Here is a 24,411-nt window from a genome sequence, read left to right on the forward strand (position 1 = left end):
GTGCTGCATGTAACTGTAGAAGAAGACCATGGGGATTAACTGGTTCGCTTTAGGTGATGTTTGCAGGAAACACTGAAGGCTCGGATTAGCAGGAGTTTCCAGTCTTGACTCAGAAGTCATGTGAGGTAACCATCTGCTGAAGAAGGACCTAAACTTATGGGTTTCTTGTCCTATGCACAAAAACCTCAACTAATGCAGCGTTTCCGTTATTTTTGAGCTTTTTGTTGTTACCAACCAGATGTACAACTGTTAGCGTTTGACAGTGCTAGATGCTAAGTTTTCAGTGAATACCTTTTTATTGGAAACGAAGGAAGCTGAACCATTATTACATTAATATTGTCTCAGGAAATTTTATTAACAGTCTTGTAAATGTTAGAGCTACATTCTGCTACCTGGCTATAGTGTATGAAGAAACTGAAATGCTAAAATCTTTATATCTATTCCAAGGTAGAAATAATTAGCCTGACATTTCAAGAAACCTCATTAAACTAGAAATGGCACAAGGTTTATCCAAGATTAGACAAATATTGGTGACATAAAAAGAAAAGGTCACATTCAAGGTTGTCAGTAAGTTCCAACTTTTAAAGAAAGCAATGAATCTGTTCCCATAAAGAATGTTTTTCTTTCAACAATCCAAATAGTCCCACTGGAGGTGAAGAGGGCCAGTAAATTGATTCCTGTATGCCATTATTTTCACCATTACCTTCATTTGACAACAGTAAAATAGACATAGTGGAAATGCTTCTCATATTCCACCACAGAGAGGTCTTCTCTTTTAATTGCGTACTTCTAGACCATTGTGTGAGGGTCTTTCATATTGTGAGCTTGCACAGCTAAGTTTGCAAAACATGGATTGTTGCAACACTTGAGTTTGACACTGACCTATAGTTGGCATGTCATGAATAAATGCTGCAAAGATATATTCACGTGTTTGCATTACCATCCATAAACATTCTACAGATAAAGGTTTTTATTTTAAACCGTTGCAATTTAAAGCTTCGAGACTTGACTGAGAGTCAAGGTCAAGGACTGGAGCCTCATCAACGATTTTTATCTCATGCATACGATGTGAAAACAAGCCGACATATAAACCACAGACTGCTGATTGCGTGTATCATGTGAAAATGTTTTATGTATTAAGTACATTTGCTCAGCCTGGGCTATGAATGGTTCATAACATAATTGCCAGTCTCAGCTGTGGCTTCATAATAATGAACACACATATGTCTCCTAAACTAAACTCTATAGTGATCAACTCAGGTTGTTTAAGAACAACCTGAGTTGATCAAGTCTTAAATGTAAATTTAGCACATGGGTTTCTATTAGGTTTTTACTTTTATGGGTAGGAGAGAGAAGAAAAGCTTCCAGACTGTATGTAGAGCACTATAATGTAGGGAAAAGACCATTTTAACACAGAGAATGATGGGTATTAGCAAAGTCATTGAAATAAACTTCAGATTCTTCCCAATAACAGCACTTCCTGTTTAATTCATTATAAATGGGGCATTAACAAGTGGTAAACCAGTCCTGGGATCCCTCTTTCATCATAAGTACACAAATGTCACTCTTATTTACTGTCAAAAAATGTAAATATTTGAGTTCGGAGTGATCATTTTAAGACGTAACTTTGACTAGCTCTTGAAACATTTGAAATATAACTTAAACTTTGGGTGATTTATTTGATATTTGACCTGGATTTGTGTTTGTTTCTGACTTGGACTTTGGGTGAAAAACATTAATTTACCATGTGTCTTAAACATGAGTTAGGCCTGTTCCCAAAAGACTTGATACTTACCTCAGTGCAGAAGACTATCGGTTTGACTTGAAAGTTAAACATTAATGTTTCTTTGAACAGTTCTCCTGCCTTTCACCAAAAGGTGAGCCTGAAGTCTTCTGGCAATAAGTCTAAGACATTAGAGCTGGCTTGGAGTGACTGACTTGATTTGGACTTCTCCTTTAAATAGGTTTAGCACAGATGCAATGTGGTGACTAAAAGCTACATACAGGAAACCCCTCAAACATCTGCCAGCTTAGAGTGAGGAGTGTCTCAGGATTTAACCCAAGATGTGATAACACTAGCTATTAGAGGGTAAGGTGTCCTAACCTTTTCTGCCTCTAGAAACACATTTTGTTTTTATCTTTTTATTAAGCAAATTGGGTTTATGTTTTGTGACATATATGCAATTAAATTACTTTCTTTTCCAAAAATATATAGATGAGACTGATTTTATTTTGTTCAGGATGACTGTACTTCAGTAAGTACTGAAAAATGCACACAGTTGCATTCTACTGTATTATAATAATCTGTTAGATATTAATATATAATGTAACTCCTTTTGAAAGGTAAAAGCAAGCAAAATCCTTATCGTAAGTTAGCCTTTGCTACATGCATGCAGACTTCAGAAAAGCAATTAATTACTTTCCACTCTGTCAAAAAGACTCTTGAATTTGTTTTCCACGCTCTCATCAGTCCATTTAAACAGAATTACAAAATTCCCCCACAGCCACGAGATGAGAGATTAAAGCAGCTCCTGAATTGATAGGAGAAGAAGCATGTACGATCGTCAACTGCCTGCGCTCTTTGAATAAGAGTGTTCTGATTAGGATCAATAAATTGTTCAATAGGAACAGAATCCACCAAGGTCTGACTAGCTTTACGCTAGTTTTTAAAGTTGCCATTTCTTTCAAAGTGTTTGTGATTAAATGACTCTCTGCTGTGGCTGATGAGATATTCTATTCATAAAGATGAAAATATTGATTTGGGTTTGTTAAATGCCTTGATTATTGAGGAAAAAACAGAAAATATTCTTTGTCAGATTTAACTGAATGTCGATCTGGTTGTTTAAAAGAAGACATTGAATTTGTTCATCTTGTTTCCTTGCACGTTTTCATCCAGCATTTTCTGCAAATGCCTATGCTGTTCACAAAAAGCAGAAAATACATAACCATGTTTTACATTAGCACAATTTTCCTGCCGCTAAACTGTGACAGTCTAATGTTGGTTAAACTTTTTCTACCCGTAGAGCCCCCAGTGCCTATCGCCCCACCCCAGCTGACTGCTGTTGGAGCCACCTACCTTTGGATCCAACTGAACGCGAACTCCATCAACGGGGACGGTCCGATCATCGACAGGCAGGTGGAGTACCGCACCGTGTCTGGAACCATGTACGACCTGCAGCCCGTAGACAAGACCACGCACAAGATCGGCCACCTGGACCCAGACACCGAGTACGAGATCAGCGTTTTGCTGACCAGGCCGCTGGAGGGCGGCACCGGAGCTCCCGGACCTCCTCTGAGGGCCAGGACCAAATGTGCAGGTAGAAACCCAACACTTGCATATAAACAACTGCTGATTTGGATGAAAAATACAAAACATGTGTAAGGATGCGTGTTGATCTTTTGTACTCAGCTGGAAATATAAAAGCTATGAGTACTTATGAGATAAAAACGGAAATCAAGGACACTTAAATTAAATGCATCAAATATAAACATGAAGTGTTTAACATGTAGACCAAAAATATTTAATCCTGTTCTTATCTGACCAGGTGCTTGCTGTGGCTCACACATAACTATTGGAAAACTGCAAACTGAATTCATAATGACTTTCTTTTTTTTTTTACGCAGTGGATATTATTCTATATTTTAAAAAGAAGGACCTCAAAATTTACTTTTATTTTAGACACTAATCCTTCTCCATAGAATTCTGAGATCAATAACATACCATATTTTCTGGACTATATAGTGCACCTCACTATAAGCCGCATCCACAAAGTTTTTTTTTTTTTTTTTTAACAAACTGGAAACGTAAATATATAAGCTGCACCGGGCTATACGCCGCTGATATCTCCGTCACCCTCGGTTTTCCACAAGGACGCAGCAGAGGGATTTATTAAGGACGTAGCGGAGGGCTGCGTCCTTAATAAATCTGCTATTAAGGACGCAGCCCTGCGTCTCCAACGCCGAACCATGGATTTGTTCACGCCAAGCCAGCGGCTATCGATCTGTACTGCCAGATCGATGGTCCTCAACTTAAAAGCTGCATCATATGAGCTTCTTACTGTGGTTTCCATGATGAGGGGGTGAGTTTGAAAACATTTCTCAGTGGTGCCTGCTGCTAGCATGTGCGTGTTCTAAATGAAAAGCAGCACTTTCTTCTTTGATTTCCAAGTTTAACTTCCAATGATTCACTTCCTGCTATAGAGCCCCCTGGTGGTTGAAGAAAAATCCACAGAAAAGCCGCACCGGACTATAAGTTGCATGGTTCAAAGAGTGGGAAAAAAGTAGCAGCTTATAGTCCGAAAAATACGCTACTCTTATCTCATCTTATCTTATCTTATCTTATCTTATCTTATCTTATCTTATCTTATCTTAGTATTTATCTCTATATAATTTCTTAAAAACAAATCAGTATCAAGTAATTGACACTTATTGTCAATGGACTAATTTCTTGGTGGATTTGCTTATTGGTACCTAGATTAATGATTTGTTGTGAATTCATGTTGTGATAGAAACCATCCATTGACAGCCAATCATTACTCCAAACGTTCACAAGTTGTAGAATCCAGAAATCAAAGCGAGTTTTTCAGACCCAAACTGATCAATGCAGATCCAAACTATAATATTCTCACCACCTGTAGGCTTTTTAACATGCACAAGTATTTTTCTTTACCAGTCTCTGTTTGGTTGTAGGAACATAAAAGTTGAAACTAACAGCTGCAACCGTTTCCTGTGATGAATTTTGCAACCTCTTGGAAATTTCTTTTTGCATCACTCTGCCCTCAGGCGGAGTTTACCAAGGCAGCAGTTATAAAAAATATTGACGAGTGACATCTATGTTTGATGGTGTTTTTCAGAAATGCCAATATGAAAGCGGAGAAGCTACAAGGTTCTCCAGGTGGCGCAACTCATAACAATCCAGGGCTCAGTGCAGTTTAGGACGTGCACATGTGTTGTAATGTGCTTTACTCACTCAAATTAGAGAAGAAGACACTCATTATAGATGTTCACTGGATATCTGCACTATATTTGAGTTATTGAAGTGTGAAATTAACAAAAGCTGCATATCTGATGTTTAATTTCACTAATTATTTTCTGCATGACGTAAAACAAAGTGAAAACTTCTTATTGAACTCAGTTTGTTTTTTGTTTTTGCAGCAGGTCATGATGCTGCATGTTTTCTCATTTAGTTTGCCTGTTTGGTGTGAAATTTAAAGTTTTACAACCTACAGAGTTAGATCTCAGAGCTTCTTCTTTATTTTATGACCTTTTCTCTGACTGTCCAGATTTGTCGTTTTTTGTTCTCTTTCAAATAATGCTAAAAGAAAATCACAAAAGACTTAGCTAAATCCCTAAATACATTTCTTAATCTTTATTTTTCTTTCAATTTATTTGCTAGAGTAAATTTTCTGTAACATCGAGTCAGTTTATTTGTCACTACTTTGTGTTGCAGATTTCTGCCTTTGTCCTTGAAAATGGGATCTGGATCTCATTGGTTTTACCTGGTTAAGTAAAAGAAATAACACAAATAAATTGATTTAAAAAGAAAAATTCCAGAAAAGCATATCCAATGACGAAACTCCATTCCAAAATGCTGAGCCAGGTGTTCTCCTTCCCTCTAAGCACCATCAGTTATTTGAAATCCTTATGAAGCAACACAGAATAATATCATGATCATGAATGAAGCAAATTGGCAACTCAAATTTTGCATCACTATGTTGCTGCTGTGCTGTGGGGAGTCAAACTCAAACATGTGCGAAGATGTCTGATGGTTTTGAACCAGCTGCCCTTCTCACAACATTAACCAGCTAAATTCCCCTGCTGGACTCGGATGCCAACTTGTGAGACAAAACAAACGGAGGATCAGCAATTTCCTTCACCTAAGACTGTTTGGTGTCCAGAGAAATGCTGATGAGAAGGAGAATTTTCTCCCCTCATCCCCTCCTTCCCACTGTGAAGGTCATGAACTCATACATTTTTAGTTTGGTTGATAGCGATGAATGAAGCTACCTGCTCTGCCCTCTGAGCTGGGCCGCCACATTGCTGGGGGTCCTGCCCCTGCCACCCTGCCGGTCACAGTCAGGGAGATTGATGGCCCTGCCTCCTGAAGTGTGTTAGAGGAAGCGGCTCTTGATCTTGTCCGGGTCTCTGCCGGTCTTTGCCTCTGACAGGCCGGGCCTCAGCGGCGCTCCTAATTGAACGGTTAAGACTCGCCAGGCTGTGTGATACATCACCGTTGATGTGGACGAGCCCAGAGACTCGCTTCACCCCGCCACTTTCTCTCCCTGTGCTGCTGTCTGCGGGCGCTAATGAAAATCCGTGGCTACTTTAGAACACTGTCTCCCACATAATTATTCATAGTGGCGCTTTGGTCACTTCGCAATATGAGCAATGTTTCTGATGACAAAGGATGTTTTAATTCAATCTTCTGCAAAATGGGGAATGTATAATGCAAGGACGCCTCCGACTCTGTTCAGAGGCAGGAGGGAAAGAAAGGGGTACCCTTGAAAGGTTTTCTTTCCCATGAAGCTCTTCCATTACTGTGGCAGTGAGCAACAAAGAATGTTATATCCAAGGCTCTGTGATTGCTCTGGGGGCTATTTGTGACTTTCAAGGGTGTGCAGAATGATTCCAGCATTTTATTTTGCTTATCTGCATGTCTTTTGTCTGTTCATATTTAAATTTATAAGCCCAGCACATACTGTATCATTTTCACCACTTACTGCTTCACTGACCAATGATTTTTTTTGTGTGCTAGGAGCAGATTTTTAGGTGCCTCCACCCCCAGTCTTCTTTCATGTGAAACTGTTTACCATTTGAGAGTCCTTGATAACTCTGTAAGTGTTGCTTGAAGGAAGACACAGTTTTATCAGGTTGTGCCCCAGGATCACAGCATGGTGCTCTGAAATTCAGCAACATTATTGCCAGAGCATCTCACATAAAGAGATCATTTCCAACCCACACAGGGAAAGACGGATAACCATACCTTAAACAGCCGCGGTTCTGAAGTCTGAGCTGTAGTTGAGATCTGTGTGGGGGGAAAGATATGCCATGTCTTCAGTTTAAAAGCCATCTTGAAGCTGTGATAAAAGCAAAATTCATATTGTAACTTTAAAATCGCAGGCTTCAGTGTAATTTATATGGGTTTTATAAGATATATTTTCATCAAATAGAAAATCTCGAAAGAAATTGTGTAACTTCTGTTTTAAGGACAAAATGCTGCAGCTTAATTTGGAAAATGCATGCTAATGCTAGCATGTTTAACTAGCAGAGGCAGCTGGCTAATCATGATCTACTCGAACTTTAAGCTTGTGCTCACATTAGCTACTGCGCTATTATCACCTAATCAGTTAATTGCATATTGGTCATATCAATTGTTAAATAAGACATATTGTTGTGCTAACAGTATGTTCTATTCTGTTGTTGCAAATATGCTAACGATGAGAAAGAAAACATTGCTCATCATCTTGTTACATCATCCCAAAAGTAAAGCATGTGGTGGTGGCACCATCATGCTGCATGGAATACTTTACTTTACTGCACAGGGAAGCTGGGTAGAGTTAGTGGAAAGAACGATGAAAGACAAAACCTCATAGGGACTGCAGAAGAACTTAAGTTCACCTCTGAAGAGTTCAGTCATCCTAAATATACTGTACATCCAGAAATATGCATTGCTTTATTTGAAAATATATTTATATGCTTGAAAGATAAAGTCAAAGTTCTGACCAAAATCCGATTGAGAATGTGTGAAAATATCTAAAAATAAATCTTCAGTGTAAGGTGGTTCTACAAAGTATTTAGTGAGGAATTTCATTGGGAATGAACGAAACCTTTTATTATTTACCTTCCACTACCTTAATTATGCAATCCATAATGTTTATCTCGATAAAATACATCGAAGTTTGTTGCTGTAACGTGACTGGTTTGCACATGCTCTGTTGTTTTCTACACAGAACTTATTACGATGCTGAGCGATCATTTGCACCGCTAGAAGGACAGCCTGTCGCCGTCTGTCCTATGTCTCATCCTCAATCTTTTGGCCCCTGCCTTCCCGTTGGCACTTGCGTGCTTAAAAAATGGCAATACACGATGTCCATACTGGGTCCAAACACCTGCTCAGACTCCAACCCCGGCCAACTGCACATCTCCATTTATAAGTTCTCTCCATCTGTGCCCCTGGCAACTCGTGGGAGTAGTCTCATCTGTTTGTTTTCACTTTGCCACTCTGCTGCACTGAGTGCTATTAAACACAGGGGAATCAGCATTAATCAGGGATCATCCCTCTGTTAAACACTTATGTATGACAGTGGAGAATGGGGAGGAGCTGCACAATTTCTTTCCCCGTGCCGTGGTTAGTTATTTACATTTTAGTTTCCTGGTTAATTAGTGATGGCTGCTTTGATTCAGATAAGAATGAAATCTCTTTCTGGCAACGTAAAGATTGCAGAAGAAGCTCCGTTTTCCAAGTGAGATTATTTTGGAGGGAATGAGCTGCATGGAATAAATAACAAAAGCTTGTCCTCTACATGTCAGTATTATTCATGGAGGTTTTTATTTTTTACTACTTTTATCACCTCTGCCTTGACCCATGCAGCAAGTGAATCACATTGAAACCTCGTTGTTACATGAGTTAGGGGTTTAATAAGAATTATATGAGCTGTGCAGTTAAATGCCTTCTACTTATATTTCTGTGATTTTATCTACTCACAGATTTTTGTTTGATATTTTTATTTGTTTTTTTTTTATCGCAGTAGAGAAAATTAGGCTAAATTGAAAATCTAGTTTTCAATTTCTGATTTTATTTATTAACTAAAGACATTTTTAAAACCTCTTTGGCCATTTGTGGAAATAATAAGTGATCCCTTTCCTAATTCTGAATGAAATTGGATTCACCACGTTTTTGAAAATCTTGGTTAAATTTGTCAGATTACCATATCACTGTTGAAGAATCATGAAATAACTTAAATAGTCCATTTTTGACAACATAAAGTAGAGTGAATTATCTCAAAAAGCAAAATATCATGCCCCGATCTGAAGAAATTCCACTACATATAACAAAGTATTCAACATGCATCAGTCTGGAAAGTGTTATAAAACGGTTTCTAAACTCCAGCAAACCATAGTGAGAGTAATGGAACATTCCCACAAGTCAGCAGCCTACCAAAATTACTGCAAGACTACATCAACATTTCACAAAAGAACCCAGAAGGACAGCTAAATATCTGCAGGCCTCTTTTTTTTTGTACTCACATCTTTACACATTTAGCATTGTGTAAAATATGCACACAAAAAAAAGTCGTTCATAAAGGAGTTGCAAGTTTAAAACCTCTGTTGACCCATAACAACACAAATGTGTGTCTCACAGATGACTAAGATTTTTAGGAAAATATTCTAAATAAAGAGTCTTGTTACACCAAATGTGAAACTAACAGAATTTCACACTAATTTCACTGTAATTCATTAAACTGGATCACCAACTCTGCTCTCTTGTGTAAAAAAATCCTAAAGATGAATTTCTGGCCATCACTTGTGATGTTAGCCTTAAGTGAACTTGGGATATGAAGCAGGACAATGACTCACAGCAGACAAGAGTCCTCCTCTGAAGGCTGTAAAAGCAAAGAGTAGACATATATCTGGTTGATTTGCTGTGTCTGAAATCAAATAATTCTGAGAAGAAAAGTGGGACAAATAGTGGATAGCAAACGTTTCCTGCAATAGCTGCCACAAGAAGCTTTTAGATTTAGAGGAAAACTAAGTTTCCCATAAGGCCAAACTGGTTTTGATAACCTTTTACCTTAATACTTGAAATTCTCATTTGAAAACTGCTCTTTTTATTTACTCAGATAATCTTTATTTGATATTGAAACTTGTTTGATATCTTCACAAACTTGCTTTCTACCAAAAAAAGCAGAACCAGCAGAAAACTGTAAAAATGTAAATACCTTTTTACTGAAGATATACCAATAAAACAGACTTTCTATTTAAAACCTTAAAACCCTAAAAATTCATGCCTGCCAGAAAGACTCATTTACATTGATGCTGTTCCTATTTTACATTGTTCAGCTGCCAAAGAGGTCTTTTAAAACTGCAGTCTACAGAAAAAATAACCTCTTTTCAATATATACTTAATATGTCAAGAACCCATTTGAAAGCGTAGAAGATTTAATGACTTGACGTGAGAACAGTTAGAGCTCTGCACCAGGTTATATAAAGCAGCTGCAAGTGTTCACCTCACATCTCATTCACATCTCAACAATTTGTCGTTTGTGGCAAATTCACGGGTTAAGTTTAACCTTTGTTGAACACTAAAGCTCTGCCGGTCAAACTGAATGGTGTAAATCTTTTTTTATTTTCATTTTTTCAAGCTAAGTCATTGGTCAAGAGGCAGTTATTTCACCATGCATTGATATTTCATATCTATCTTGACGAGGTTGCAGTTTTCATCTAAAGTTACCATGGTGATACATACACCTTGGTCAGAGGTAACTCTGAAAACCCAGAGTTGAACCTTAAGTTATCTTCCTAAGCAAACAATCTTGTTTTGTAGGGCCTTGTCATTAGGTGACCGTTTCTGTATAATAGAAAGAATCTATTTTATGAATAAGATAAAAATGATATCATTGATGCAGAATGGGTTCCATTAAGCTCAAGGACTTAGATATCATTTCTATAAATTTTCAGTCAAGGTAAGAAAAATAAAATGGTAATAAAAAACCCACAAATGGTCCATTGATCTTATAGTCCACCTAAGTTATTATTCTACTGTTATGTACCCTAATGATAAATAATTGTGTTTTGAGGCTGCTCTTTACAACCAACTAAATCTGCCTCTTGACGAAATGATGTATTAAAAAACTCTTACCCATGCCTAAATCACCATAATGGTCTTCTTATGACCAAAAAGAGCAGTGACTATAACACCGGGTTACAACATATTTTTTGGAATATTTTGCACCGCTAAATACAAGAATGACATCCATTTTTCTCAATCAGGTCAGGTTCTTATTCTAATTTGATTTAGAGAAATCTGATCTTCTGACTAAAGTGATTACATTTTTGTGACATTATCAGTTCATTTTCATTAATATTTCTCATCCAAAAGAAGTTTTAGGAGAAAAAAATGTTTTCTAACAGAGTGTATTAATTAAATGTTACAAACCTGGATTTCTTAAATTGAATAATAAACACTGATAAGGGTAAGTACATGTCAATTGAACATTACGTGTTCATCTCTCATTGATCCCAGATTATCAGGAAACCGATCCATATGTGAGAGCAAGTAATGCTTTTTGATACTCATGTTGCACCCAGAGTTCAGAAAGTTGATCTGATTGAGCAAAACCAATGGGGATGTTTGGATTCAGCACATCAAAATTACCCTAAAACAATTGAAAAACCCCTGACAATTTTTTTTCTTTTTGCCTGTTGACCAGTGTAATCCAGGCTCAGTTTGGATCTATAAGTGCTGAATCCACTGTAAAAAAAGAAACTCCTTACAACCTTTCAAACTTGGTGTCATGTTCTTTACTTACATCTACTGAGTACCAGGAAGAGTTAGAATCAATTTTGTGACCACAAGTAAAGGTAGAAATGCAAAGCAATGGTCTTTCCCTGAACGCTTTCGTTTTAAGTCTCATCACGCTTTATGTTTACCGGCCTGCACAATATCTACAGTAGCACACACTAGTCTGCATGTTCATTTTAACTCAGCTTGTGTTCAAGATCCTAATATCCCACAACTCAGAAAGATCAACTCGCCTCCAAACAAGAGAGAAGAATTTCCCAGCAGACAGCTACATTTCTGAACAAAACCTTGATTTTCTGTAAGGAGTGACAAACTGATGATCTGTTCTTCATCTTGATTTTTGAAGCTTTTGCACATCAGAAGTGCTGGTTTTCTTGACATCTAATTTTATGATAGTTACTCATTTGTAAATGAGGTGACTGAGTACATATATTTCTCTGGCTGTACGGGGAAAAGTAATTGTTTTCCCGGGATATGCTTCATTAACACTATTTTCGCCTTGAGTGGTGAACGAAAAGCCACTTCACCTTACCATCTCAGATAACACTGGTCTGCCATTCACAATAGCTGCTAGTCATGTGACCAGTGGGGTTTTAAAAAATTGTGTGTTGCAAGGTGAATGAGAAGCCTTGGTTTGAGCCCCATTGAATTTGTGTTCTTTTGTCAGTCAGAGAAAACAAGGTAGATTGAGTTTGTGGAGTGCAGGAAGGTTATAGAGAACCACAATAAAAGTCTTTTTATCACAGCCAGACCAAAGTAGAATGGTGAATTGTGTTCTATGATATTGGCTCGGCAAAAGACAAATTGTGTTCTTCTCAAGGACATGGCTTCAAACAACTGCTGTTGAAAAGAATTGAAAAGGCGACGGTGAGAAATTCTGCATTTATAGTGGTTTCATTCTAATTATTTTCCTCACCTCCATAACTCCATCTATATATTCCCCTAAAGGCAAAGAAGTGAGACTTTGAGAACATATAAACTCCTATGATGCTCTGGTGACATCCACATAAACTTTTTGTTTTATTATTCACGAGCTACTTTTTCAGCTCCTCATAAGCAATTATCATTGAGGTTGTTTGTAATGTCAACCCTTGAGCTTCATTTGGGTAATAAACAACAACTTTGCTCCATCCTTTCTTTCAGATGTTTTTTAAATTTGAACTGAAATTCATCTCGAGGTCTTTAAGCGATTTCTATTCTCTATGTTTAATTATTCATGGCCTATCTGCTGTAATTTTTGTCACAGATTTTCTTCATCCTTTTGCTGAATTATAGATGTCCAATTCCCTTTCCCAGGCATCCAACAAGCACTCATTCAGTCTGGTTGAATAACTCCAGCTCTTGAACATTTCCTTGTCTACTTCTCGACAAAAGGACATGACTGTCAGAAAAAATGGTAGGATTTATTCCCCCCACCTAGATGGCACGATCTCGGATCTCATATATCCTCCAAGTAGGAGGCTCGGAAAATGCAGCAACCATTTCACAAAGTCAAGAGCCTTGCTTTGATTTACACTGTGGGTAACACCCCAAGTTGAGTATGACACACAGAGGTTTTTGCCGACAAATGATAACGGCGCACGAGCCATCTGCGACGTGCTGAAGTTGAAGAATCACCTCGGTAACCTCCCGCTGCTCCTGTTGAGATTGTGTCGCCATCTGTAAATGAGGAGTTGTGCTCTTCCTGTTGAAAGCTCAGAACGACAGCCCATTTCCCTCAGGAAGCTTAACACAAAACAAAAAAAAAACAGGTCTGCGTGTACAGATGTACAGGTGTGTGGCCACGTTTTATGACAGATTGTGAAACAGAACGAGGCACAGTCTACCTGTCCCGCTGACCCCAGTTAGCGCACAGCATATCGGCGGAAGCCAAACGCACGATTGATTTCACCGGCTCCTCCACTCTTCCCTTCCCTTCAACTGGTTGTTCAATTATTTTTCTTTGTTTAGAGATCCCATACTCCCAATTCCCCTTCAGAGACACCCGGTAGGTTTATTTGTATCCTCATAACTGGACAGAGGTGGAAAGGGTTTGAAATAGACATTTTTAACCATTCAATATAACACGCCTTTTATTGCATAAATAACCTAGGCTGCTGTTGAAAACTCAACCACTATTACATGGTGAGCTTAACAACTGCACACTGCAGCACAGATCTTATATTGTATACAACCGAATGAATGATACTCTCAATAATTTTAACTAATATTTCATTGCCCGATATTTCAAAACATAACATTTATCCCAACTCAAATTTTTCTGAGTTACAGTAACTTAGGAAAGGGCAATAGGTGATGCCAGGTCCCCATCCAAAAATCTGTTAAAATTATTAGTGCATTAGTTTCGTCTTATTTCAAATGTACTAAGATATTTGCAGTAGAAACTAGCCCAAAAAATACTTGGTAAAATTTTGTGTTTTTGCATAGTTTTGTAAATTACTAAATCTTGCTGCTAGAACGCATAGCAACTTTTCTATCCTATTCTGGCCATATATGACCTTCTGATATGACAAATATAGCAAAAAATAATGTAGAAAAATTGTCAAATTAGATGCATTGGGACTTTTCTAAGCACTGATGTAGAATGACGCAACGATATCTTCATGCATCACCTTAGCTGGTAGAGCGTAGCTTGTTTTCTCTCACACACTTTAAGCCTCCATTTCTATTCAACACTGTGAGAAGGAAGACATTCACCCATTCATCTCCACCTCCTACAGCTTCAGGGGGTTCATCAGACACGGTGGCAGCCTAGCCAGGTCTAGTGCCAGCGCTCATTCTGTGGTTTCAATTTGATCCAGGGCTCTGCTGGCCCCTCTGCCCCTTATCCTCACCCATCCCGGCAGTCTCATTCATCACGAGGCCTATAAAGAAAGGACTTGATGGAGTGAGGAGCAACCTCCACCATTCAATAAATCCTTGTGATTATCCACGCCTCCAAGGTGTATGTGTGTCACAAGTGCAGGCATTTGTCTCTGACTTTATTATAGGTGCAGAGGTAAATGTTGGAACACATGAGGTCCTATACATTGGCTTTTAAGGTTGTCCTTTATGACGTGTTCATGCTCTAACACGCCATCAAGCCTTGTTTGATTTGATACATGTGAAGACAGCTAAAATATTAGTTTTATTTGTCTTATTTGTCCGAATGTGATCTTTGTTGGCACAGTTTCTAAAGATAACAGAGTATAAAAACTGGTTTATAACTTATCTTTACCACTGACTATTTTATTTAACCAGGAATGTCAATTCAATTCAGTTTATTTTTCTAGCGCCAATTCACAACAAATGTCATCTCAATGCACTTTACAAAACAATCAATGTCTAATCGAGATACATCACCTCCTGATTTCCTGGTGAAAAAACTCTGCAAAGCATTTCTACATAAATACTGTACATGCATGCAATTTTAACGAAAATACTGACTCAGACTGCTATGTACAATAAAATTTAGAAACATCTAAATCTGAGCCATAAATTTACAAATATGCATCATGTTTAAGACATTTTTTAGGAATGAAAACTAAAAGTGGCATAGCCTGTACTTCTGTCTGTGACAGCACTGCACAGCTTCGTTTTAGTGATCACCTCAGGGAAAAGTGTTGCATTCACATTTCTTTCACTTTCCACTTTTCAAATCATCACTTAAAATTTGCATCAATGGGAAATGAAACCACTGACTCTCTCTATTTCACACACCCAACCACTTCTATGTCAGTCCTGTCCCTCTTCGTTCTTCGCCTCCAGAGGATTGCATAGACAAGCACTCTAGGAGGTTGATGGAGCTTTGATTGTCAGTTATCAAGAGCTATCATTATTGGCCGCTTTTCTGGGATATGAAAATGATTTCCTAAGTGTGAAACCCATGTCATTACCTCAGTTGTCCGCAGCAACATCACTTTAGATGTAATAGAAAGAGGCAAACAAATGTGCTCGCCTGCCAAGACCGCCCAGCTCAAACAGAAAGCAAAGAGAGAGAAAGGTGAAGGCAATCAGAGACAGTGCTGCTTAAACTGGAACGCTTTACATGAAAACATTTTTCAAACTAAATTTTAATTTCCAATATCATCTTTATTGTTTCTGGTCTATCTTCAACAGCTGTGTGTATGAGTAAGAACCTCAGCTGACATCTCTGTGTAAGCAATCTGACCATCTAAGTACCATCCTGTGAAAGTAAAAGCATTTCTCTTTATTTTTTTCTTCAAATAACAAGCACTCCCTCCTCCTCCTCAACCTGAGCACCATTTCATCTTGATGAGATGGCAACTAGGCTCTGGAGTCGCATTGACTTGCTTGGGGTTTCTAATCATTGTCGTCTTTTCTTCCCCTCCTCCCGGGTCTGTTTCCTGAGCCGGGGAATGGAAGCCCACGCCAGCGCCAGGCTTTTCTGCTCCCAATCGATGCGGATCTGATAAAGATCCCTGGCTTTCCAAACGACTCGCACGCAGCAACGCCTGAGGAAGATCTGATAAGTGATTCTCTCCTCTGAATGTACGGCTGGAAAGATGCTGAGGAAACCAGACGTGCGCTGCTAAGCACACATATGGAAACTCTTTCACTCCTATAAGGCTGTAAACACACTGGGAAAACACACATTGCTCCCCTTATACACACACACTTGTCTGGCAGTAAAGTGGCTGTGCTCCAGACATGCCCAATTTGTTTCCTTTCATCCAGGACTAATGTCTTGCTCTACCCAGGGGCTAAGTGCCCCATTTGAAGCCCCTACTAGGACAGGCGGTTGCAACACATGGTTATTTGTTGTTTTTGTTTTATATTTTATGAAACCACATCATCTCTGCTGCTGGCGCATGCATGTAAGCAGGGGAACAATCGAATTAGCAGCGGACAATAACATGCTGATAATTTCTAGAAACATTTTTTAAATGTCACACTGTAATGACGAATGGAAAAAAAAAATCACTAATAGTCCTATGTAAATGTCATATTCAAATTATTCAATTACATCTGCAAGTGTGGGCCAGGTGATAATTTGACCGCTGCTTGGAATACCAATCTGGCTCTCGCCGGAGCTCTGGCGTAAGATAGACCCCAGTAATTTCCTGCTCCGAGGGATGCTTTCACAGTCATTATTATAAGTCTATTCCACTGGAAATATCTGCCATACTGGAGAGATATTAGAGTCATATTTTCAGTACTTTCACCCCAATGTCGCCTTCAGTGGGTGATATCTTAAGAGAGATATCACCCACTGAGAATTGAGAGAATTGGTTAAAAAAAAAAAAAAACTGGTGTGGGTTTTCAGTGATGGTTCTGTTATTCTCTGTTGTGATTTCCGTCTGCGAGTTTCCCTTACTAAAGCCTCTTACTCCTCAGTTAATAAAACTAAACTAGCAGTCACAGTGGTCCAGGGTAATAGGCTCATCTCATCAGTTGTCATTCACAGGGTTATGGGCCTATTAGAAAATAGCTGCATTTTTGCACAAAAGGGATTTAAAAAGGATGCGAGCTACTGTAGAGTGACACATTCATTTCAAATTAAGGAGGGCAGAAAAAAGGGGAGGGGAGTTGTTTTTCCACTTTTTTTTTTTTTTTCTATTTTTGTAAAATGTAACCATGACCCTTCTCCGAAGCAGCCGGGGCACCTTGTTGTTCATGCAAACAGATGATGTCATTCTGAGTCACGGGTTGCACGTTGTGTTCGGGCACTCGGTGCAGATCCTCACATTTTTACTGCCTCCCTCAGACAGCTGGCATTTGCACTACAGGGGACCACAAGGGCAACCAACAATTAGCCTTTTCTCCACAAAAACTCCAGACAAAGACTGTTGAATAATCATAAAAGTAGCTTGAAGAATGGGCAGTTATACTTTCAGGACCTGCTTCACTTGTGCATCTAAGGATGAGAGGAAATACCTAATGTTCCAGAAACTAATAAAAATTCTAATTTATATAATGTCATTCTTCTTATTCTTTGTTTGACAAGCGCTAGCTCCATCCATGATTATATTTTGCAGAAGTGCTTTCCATTCTGGCATCTCTCCACTGACCAGAATTGCAGTTCAGTGGACGAAATCTGTGGATGTTCCACGATGATGGAAGTGTGACATTCTTCCTGAACGCTCCAGGATTGGACTCTCCCAGTCAGCCGCTTGTGCACGTCTGCTTGAGGTTCACACTTTGGCGCGTTTGTCACTTTGAGAGCATCTGGTTTAATTTGATTTCTGAGCTTGGCCACCCTGCAATTCTCTGTGCTTTTAGTGTAACCGTTGCCTACTGGGTGCAGCCAACAGATAGTTTCACAAATAAAAGGGTTTAAACTTCTATTTTCTGCATGGCTTTGCCCAGCATTGCAATCAACTCAAAGAGGCCTGTTTGCTTATTGCCAGTTTTATGGAAAAATCTCTTCATATTTCAGTATGATTAAATGGGAATGATTACATTCATTGGCACAGTTTACGATTTGTGACTGACCAGCTTTGTACATCTTTTGGCCAATCTCTCTTTGGAAAATAGCTCCAGCAGTTAGATTGGATTGAGAGCATCTCTGAGGATCAATTTTCAGGTCTTACCACATCTGGTTCTCAATAGGATTCAGGTTTGCAACTTGGCCAAGCCATTCTAGCTCTTCAAAATGTGTGCTCTAAGACATTCCAACATCATTTTCGCTGCATGTTTAAGTTTGTATTCTCACTGAAAGGAAAAATCTCAAGCCTTGACCAAACTCTAACAAGTTTTGTTCCAAAACTGCCCTGTATTTATTTGGCTTCACCCTTCTTCCCATGGACTCACACCAGTGTGGGTGCACTTGCTGCATAAAAGCATTCCCATACCATGATTCTACCACCACCATGCATCACCTCTGGGTTGCCTCTCCGATTTTTGCTCAATTTTGCCGGAGAAGCTTCAAAGTAAAATTGTTCAATGAACTGAATCACAATTGCCATTGCAAAATCAGTGTGTGCAGCATCGCAATTGCTAATTACGGCTTTGATAAAGTATTTGTTAGAATATAATATTTTATGCTTTTAATATAAATACATTTGGTATTTGGCATTAACTTATTTCTCACATCACATGTATTTCTGCAGTGGACGAGATGCTTAAAGAGACAGAAGTTGTTGGGACATTATAAAATGATTAAAATTAAGCAATTAAATATTTTCTTGGAATCTTGCGGCCCTTGTCTAAGGTTTTGACATACTGATTTATTTCCTTTTCCAGAAAATGCATTGAACATGTGAGATGTTCAAAGTTTGGGATATTGTTTCATAACCTAAACCTGCTTTTAACTTTTTCACATCTTTATTTCTTCTGAGGACTTTACAGAACAGATGGATTTATAAAGAGATTACAATATGTATAGGCTGACTCTTCTATTTCTGGAGGCACTTGGCTGTACTGGTCTGTATTTATATTAGATTTAAAAAAGCTGATTACATACTCACACCATTCTATTTACAGTTATGCACTGCTTAGTGTTAGTCTATTACATAAAATCCCAATGAGATGCATTGAAGTTTGTGGTGATGTGACAAAATTTGCAGAGGTTTAAGGGTTATAAAAACTGCTTTAAATGCCACAACTAAAGTTCAGATTTACAACTTGATTATTAATTGGAACTTGATGTCAACATTTTATCCATAAATAAAACTCTAAAGTAAAAATTCTCTCCCTTTTGTTGCACTTTTTGCTGATCTATATGAGCATTTCTTGCAGCGTTGCTTAGGGAAGGATGCTTTTCATCTACCTCCTCGCCGTATGCTCCATTCTCTATAACACTGCGTGTTCAGATCTCTTCCCGATCTGTCTTTAACAGCGTTTCCTTCCCCTCTAATTTCATCTGCTCTATAAAAGCACAAGAGATATCATGTCTTCTCCTTGTGAAATCTGCAAGTGTTCAATCTTTAATTCAATGAGGAGCTCTCGTCTTTCCAACTTGTACTTTCAGTTGAAAGGCTTCGTTCGTCGGGACTTTTCCTCAACTGGGATCTCAGTTGATACAGGTGCTTTCAGAAAATGAAGCCTTTTGCAGGAACAGTTGAAGCTGTCTATCTTGTTTGCAGATTACTGCTCGCATTTAAAGCCCCTGTAGAGACGAGGAGCAGGCTGGAGCTCGAGTCTGGTCTAGCCTTCTCCCCAATCCTCAAAACTCACCTCCAGAATGTTAAACATGGCTGCCGTGGGTGCCTCTGAATCGCTGGACTGTGTCTCTAGGGGGAACGGGGAAATTGAGCCCTGGCTCTTCCTAATAGGTGGTAAAGTGTTAAGTTCCAGAGAAATGGACTGCAAATTTAACCTGGAATGGAAATTGATCCCATTACCTAGTGCTTGGACTGCTGGGAGAGGTAGCGGGGGGGTGGGAATGAGATGATAACTGAACACAGAATGGAAAGAAAAGAGAGATGGAGGAGAAGGACGGAAGAGAAAAATGGAAAAGCCATAGAGAAAAGGCAAGGAGACACGGAGCGTATGTGATTAGAGGTGATAGGATGGCAGCGGGTGTTGTCTCCTGCCTGGACTGACAGGCTGGCTGACTCTGTATCAGTGTGGTGCTAATAGCTGACCGCCACTGGGCCAGATGGAAAATGGAATGGAAAAGGCAAAAGGAGCGGGCAGCCAGCAGGCTCTGAAGGGATGATACACCTCCTGCTGGGGGTTTCCACCAACAGATCTGTGGCGTCTTGGTGAGTGGCGCTTCTGTGAGACCAAGTTAGCAACGGTGATGGGATTTGGCAATGCTCAGGCTTTTCAGAAATGCAACGGCTTTGAAAGTTAATAACGTTGCAGGAGGCATCGAATCACAAACAGATGAAATATAATATGTTTAATATGAATAAAAGCTCTTTTCTTGGTTAATATCTTATTCCTGCTTTATTCCTCAGATACATCCTGCCCTGTCTTTTAGTTCCTATTATCAGTCATCATGGTGCATGCTCACACTACTTTCTTTCTCCCTTTTCCCCAGAACCCATGCACGGCCCGCGGCGCCTGGAGGTTGTGGACATCCAGTCCAGACAGGTGACCATCCGCTGGGAACCGCTGGGCTACAACGTGACCCGCTGCCACAGCTACAACCTGACCGTCCAGTACCGCTCCAGAGTGGCCGGCAAGGAGGAGACCAGGGAGGAGGTGTGCTATGAAGCCCAGAGCCGTGACCCACAGCACACCATCCACAACCTGACGCCCTTCACCAACCTCAGCGTCAAGCTGGTGCTGCACAACCCAGAGGGGGTGAAGGAGAGCACCGAGCTGGAGGTTCAGACGGATGAAGATGGTAAGTGAAACAAAATCATCTGTATACAACAGTATACTACTACTCATGTGGTAGCAGCACTTCTATTAGTAGCTATGTTAAAATATGAAAGTCTGTATAGCAGTATTCCCTCTGTTCAGACATTTATTTTTAAAAATAAAGATGTTTCTCATTCTCTTTTTTTTATTATTTTCATCATTATGCACACATGAATAATGCTTAAATAAATCTCCCTTCAGTTCCATACTTTTTATAAACTGATAACTAACCCTCAATTATGAAGATATTTTTGCTAAATTATGACATAGTGAAACCATTTTAACATGAAAAATGTGTCTCTTAAAATCAAGTTACCATCATCCAGGTAAACCAAGGTTGTAAATGGCGGCTCCATCATAACTTTCCAATATTTGAGAAGTCACTTTGATTTTCCAGCACTGATTTAAACATACAGTTGGATGGCCATGTCTTTAAAGCAGCCAACTGCAGGCTAGCTAAATGAGCATGTAGCCTGAAGGGGTTGGAGGTCAAGTTTGCTAAAAGAAAAAAAAACCTACTGCTAAAGTATTCAAAATCAATAGGTAAATATAATAGATGACATTAGTATAACTGAACTCCATATAGTCTTATGGACTTAAGAGTAATTGATCCACTTAGATATCAATTAAACCATATTAGACATTATTCTGGAATTACTCTACTTTTCCTCAAGATTATTGTCTTATGATAATCCCATTCCTATTATACACAACAGATACATAATAAGGTATTGCCTTGCTTAGAGCTATAGGAAATAACAGAGTTGTTTGTTTCATTCCAGGCTGCTTTGTTAATACAACAATATCTATTATGCAGCTACAAAGACAATGGTTGTGGATTTTTATGGTATTCTTTATTTGTTGACAATTATATTAGATCCAGATGTTTTTGTGAATGTATAAGCCACATTTATTCTTTACAACCTATAAATTATGATTCCTAAAATTGTAAGTTTGTGTTATTGTTGCTAGTTTCAAGCCATTAAAATTAAGAAACTTTCACCAAACTTATTCAAACGATACCGCTGTATTATTCACCATTTCCATTAAACGTGCCTACAAATTTTTTTAACGAGCAAGAATAAATAATTGCCACACAGTAAACAGCCGTCTACGCAGTTTGGGTTGTTGAGATGATTTAACCATATTTTTCTCCAGTTTGACTCTAGCGTGTTGTGTTGCTGCTGCACCTCCTTCAAAGATGAAAGAGGTTCTGTGTTGCCTCAGCAGACACAGGAAATGAACTCCATTGAAGTCTCAAGGAACGCTGGCCGCCTGATAGCTAACAAACAAGCTCAGATGACGAAAAGAGAGTCATGTCTGGCTCAGATATCTCAGCTTGAAAACTTAAAAGTGGCAACTGTTTCTTGCTATCTGACTGCTTTGGGTGTCTGTCTGTTTGGGCCCCCGTGGGAAAGAGTGAACAGACAGGGTGTAGTGGTTGTTGAGTTCTTCAAGATACATCCTGGAGAAAAATAAAATGTCTCCTCATCATTCTGTCCCACTTCCAGAATGAAAGCTATTCACACGAGGGGTTAAAGAGGCAGATCTCTGACACATTGTTTCAGTAAAAATAAACCCAGGTGAATATTTAAAATTCTCTCTCTTTCCTCTGGCATCTGAAAGGTATACCCCTGTTTGCTTCAAGTGAGCTGATCAGACTTTACCTTACTGCTACCAGTTCTACGTTTTCTCTCACGTCTGACCTGCCATTTCTGATTTTAACCAATTCAAATGTTGTTGTTTTTTCTTCGGAGGACTGCTATAAAGAAAGTAACTGAGGAAAAATGTTCTGTATGTTCTGTGACGCTTTGGTCCAGTAAGCAATTTTCCCCACAACTTAGTCAGATATGAATAAATTGAAAAAAGATTAATTAAAGTAGATGCTCTTAACTTATGCATTTATGGTTCCAACTTCTGGATATTTCATTGGTGGATCTCTGATTCCAATATTGTCAACAACAAGAAGGCTGATGAATTTTTGGAAGAATTTTTATTGACGGATTGAAATCAGTGGGAGGAGAAAAGCTATATAAAGTTATTCTATTTACAATTTAGACAAACTAAAGACAGAAATCTTAAATTTAACCCAACTTAAGTATTTTTTACCTTGAAAATGTCATTTTTACCTCCAGGTTTGTAAAAAACAAACATGTCTGTGTGTTTCCCGCCACAGTGCCAGGAGCTGTTCCTCTGGACTCCATCCAGGGGAGTCCCTACGAGGAGAAGATCATCCTGAAGTGGAGAGAACCAGCGCAGACGTACGGAATCATCACACAGTTTGAGGTACGAAAGCACCAAAGATACAATGCGAACTCTGACTTCATCATGTGCTAAACCGTTGTCAAAGGTTTTTTTATTATAACGCCTCCTGGAGAATACTGAAATCCAATGTTTGGATTTTAACTTTGTAAATTGGCACCAGCTAAATAAGTTGATTGCTGGCTTACTCTATAATAAATGAGCAGGATTTTTTTTTAGGGAGTTTTTGGTTAGAAATATAAATATTTATGAACTGATTTATCCCAGTCTGCTAGTGGTGCTTAGTGTAATGATAGATTCAGATTCTTCTATCATTAACTTTGGTTCATTATTGTGTTTTATTCTCTTTTTTTACCATACAAACTATTTTGCAGCTTGATTTTGCTCCTTTGACCAGACACCATTTTGTACTTTCATGGTTTTTGACATGTCCTTAAAAAGTGAGAATGACCTAAAGTGCAAAACAACCAAAGCGCAGAATGCAGGACAAGTGGGGAAAATGTCCTTTAAGAAAATGTCCTTTAAGATTGGCCCAAATAGAATTGAGTTGCTCTCTTTCTTGTGATGAAAGAAATATTTCAAACACTGCCTTTTGTATTGTGGTAATTTTGGCTGATATTAAAATTTGCTTGCTGTTCTTTAAGAAGGCTTATGCTTCTCTATGCACTGTAGTTTTGGAACAGGCTTGTTCTGAATCTTAGTAACAAACTTCATCCTTTTGTCCTGCTAGACTAATCTGACTTCAAAAGAAAATGCAGTTTCTAAAATACATGTTAAACACGGCACAGTTCATTACAGAAAGACTCTGTCCAGGAGCCTCTTTACTCATGGATAATTTAGTCTCAGCAGAAACTTACGGTGTATGATATGTACACACTGACCTTAACCAACTTAAGGTGGAAGTAATCCACCAGCCTTTCCCACAGATTGATTCTCCTCGGTCGATCTTTCCTCTTGTCACCGTTTGCTCCAGTCTGACAGCCCTTCTCCTCTTACAAGCTCGGCAGATTAAATAGTGAAAGAAATGTAAACTGTGCTCCTCCGTATGCCACTTTCCCCGACAGACAGGTTCGCCATCAGGTCACTCAGATATAAAATATTTTCTGTAAGCCTATGTTTATTCAAGTGTGCAGTGCAGTGTTGTGTCTTCCTCGCAGTTATATAGCAGGGACGGCGTGTCGGCAGAGTGCAGGAAAACAAAGAATGCATGTTTGCTGCGCGCGTAATTGCTTTCAGAGAAACATGTTTCAGCTGTTTGTCTTTGTGAAAAATTCAGAGTGCAGGTAAAAGCATTCAGGGCCTGCCACATGGTCTGCACTGGTGATCTGTCAGGTTTTCTCATATTTATCTCAGGGCAAATATGCTTCACATTA

At 38.9% G+C, this 24,411-nt stretch overlaps 1 protein-coding gene across 11 annotated transcripts in view; it reads left to right on the plus strand.

Annotated features, from left to right (window-relative positions):
• Window positions 1-24,411, plus strand: part of ptprm (protein tyrosine phosphatase, receptor type M) — a 197,334-nt gene that overhangs the window by 77,356 nt on the left and 95,567 nt on the right. For all 11 annotated transcript variants that reach the window (XM_023335485.1, XM_023335484.1, XM_023335486.1 and 8 more), the window contains exons 7-9: window positions 3,024-3,317; window positions 20,451-20,759; window positions 22,953-23,062. In XM_023335485.1, coding sequence (XP_023191253.1) covers window positions 3,024-3,317; window positions 20,451-20,759; window positions 22,953-23,062 — 713 coding nt within the window. The remainder of the gene's footprint in view (window positions 1-3,023; window positions 3,318-20,450; window positions 20,760-22,952; window positions 23,063-24,411) is intronic.

Source organism: Xiphophorus maculatus, chromosome 6, assembly GCF_002775205.1.
Source record: "Xiphophorus maculatus strain JP 163 A chromosome 6, X_maculatus-5.0-male, whole genome shotgun sequence".
Taxonomy (NCBI): domain Eukaryota; kingdom Metazoa; phylum Chordata; class Actinopteri; order Cyprinodontiformes; family Poeciliidae; genus Xiphophorus; species Xiphophorus maculatus.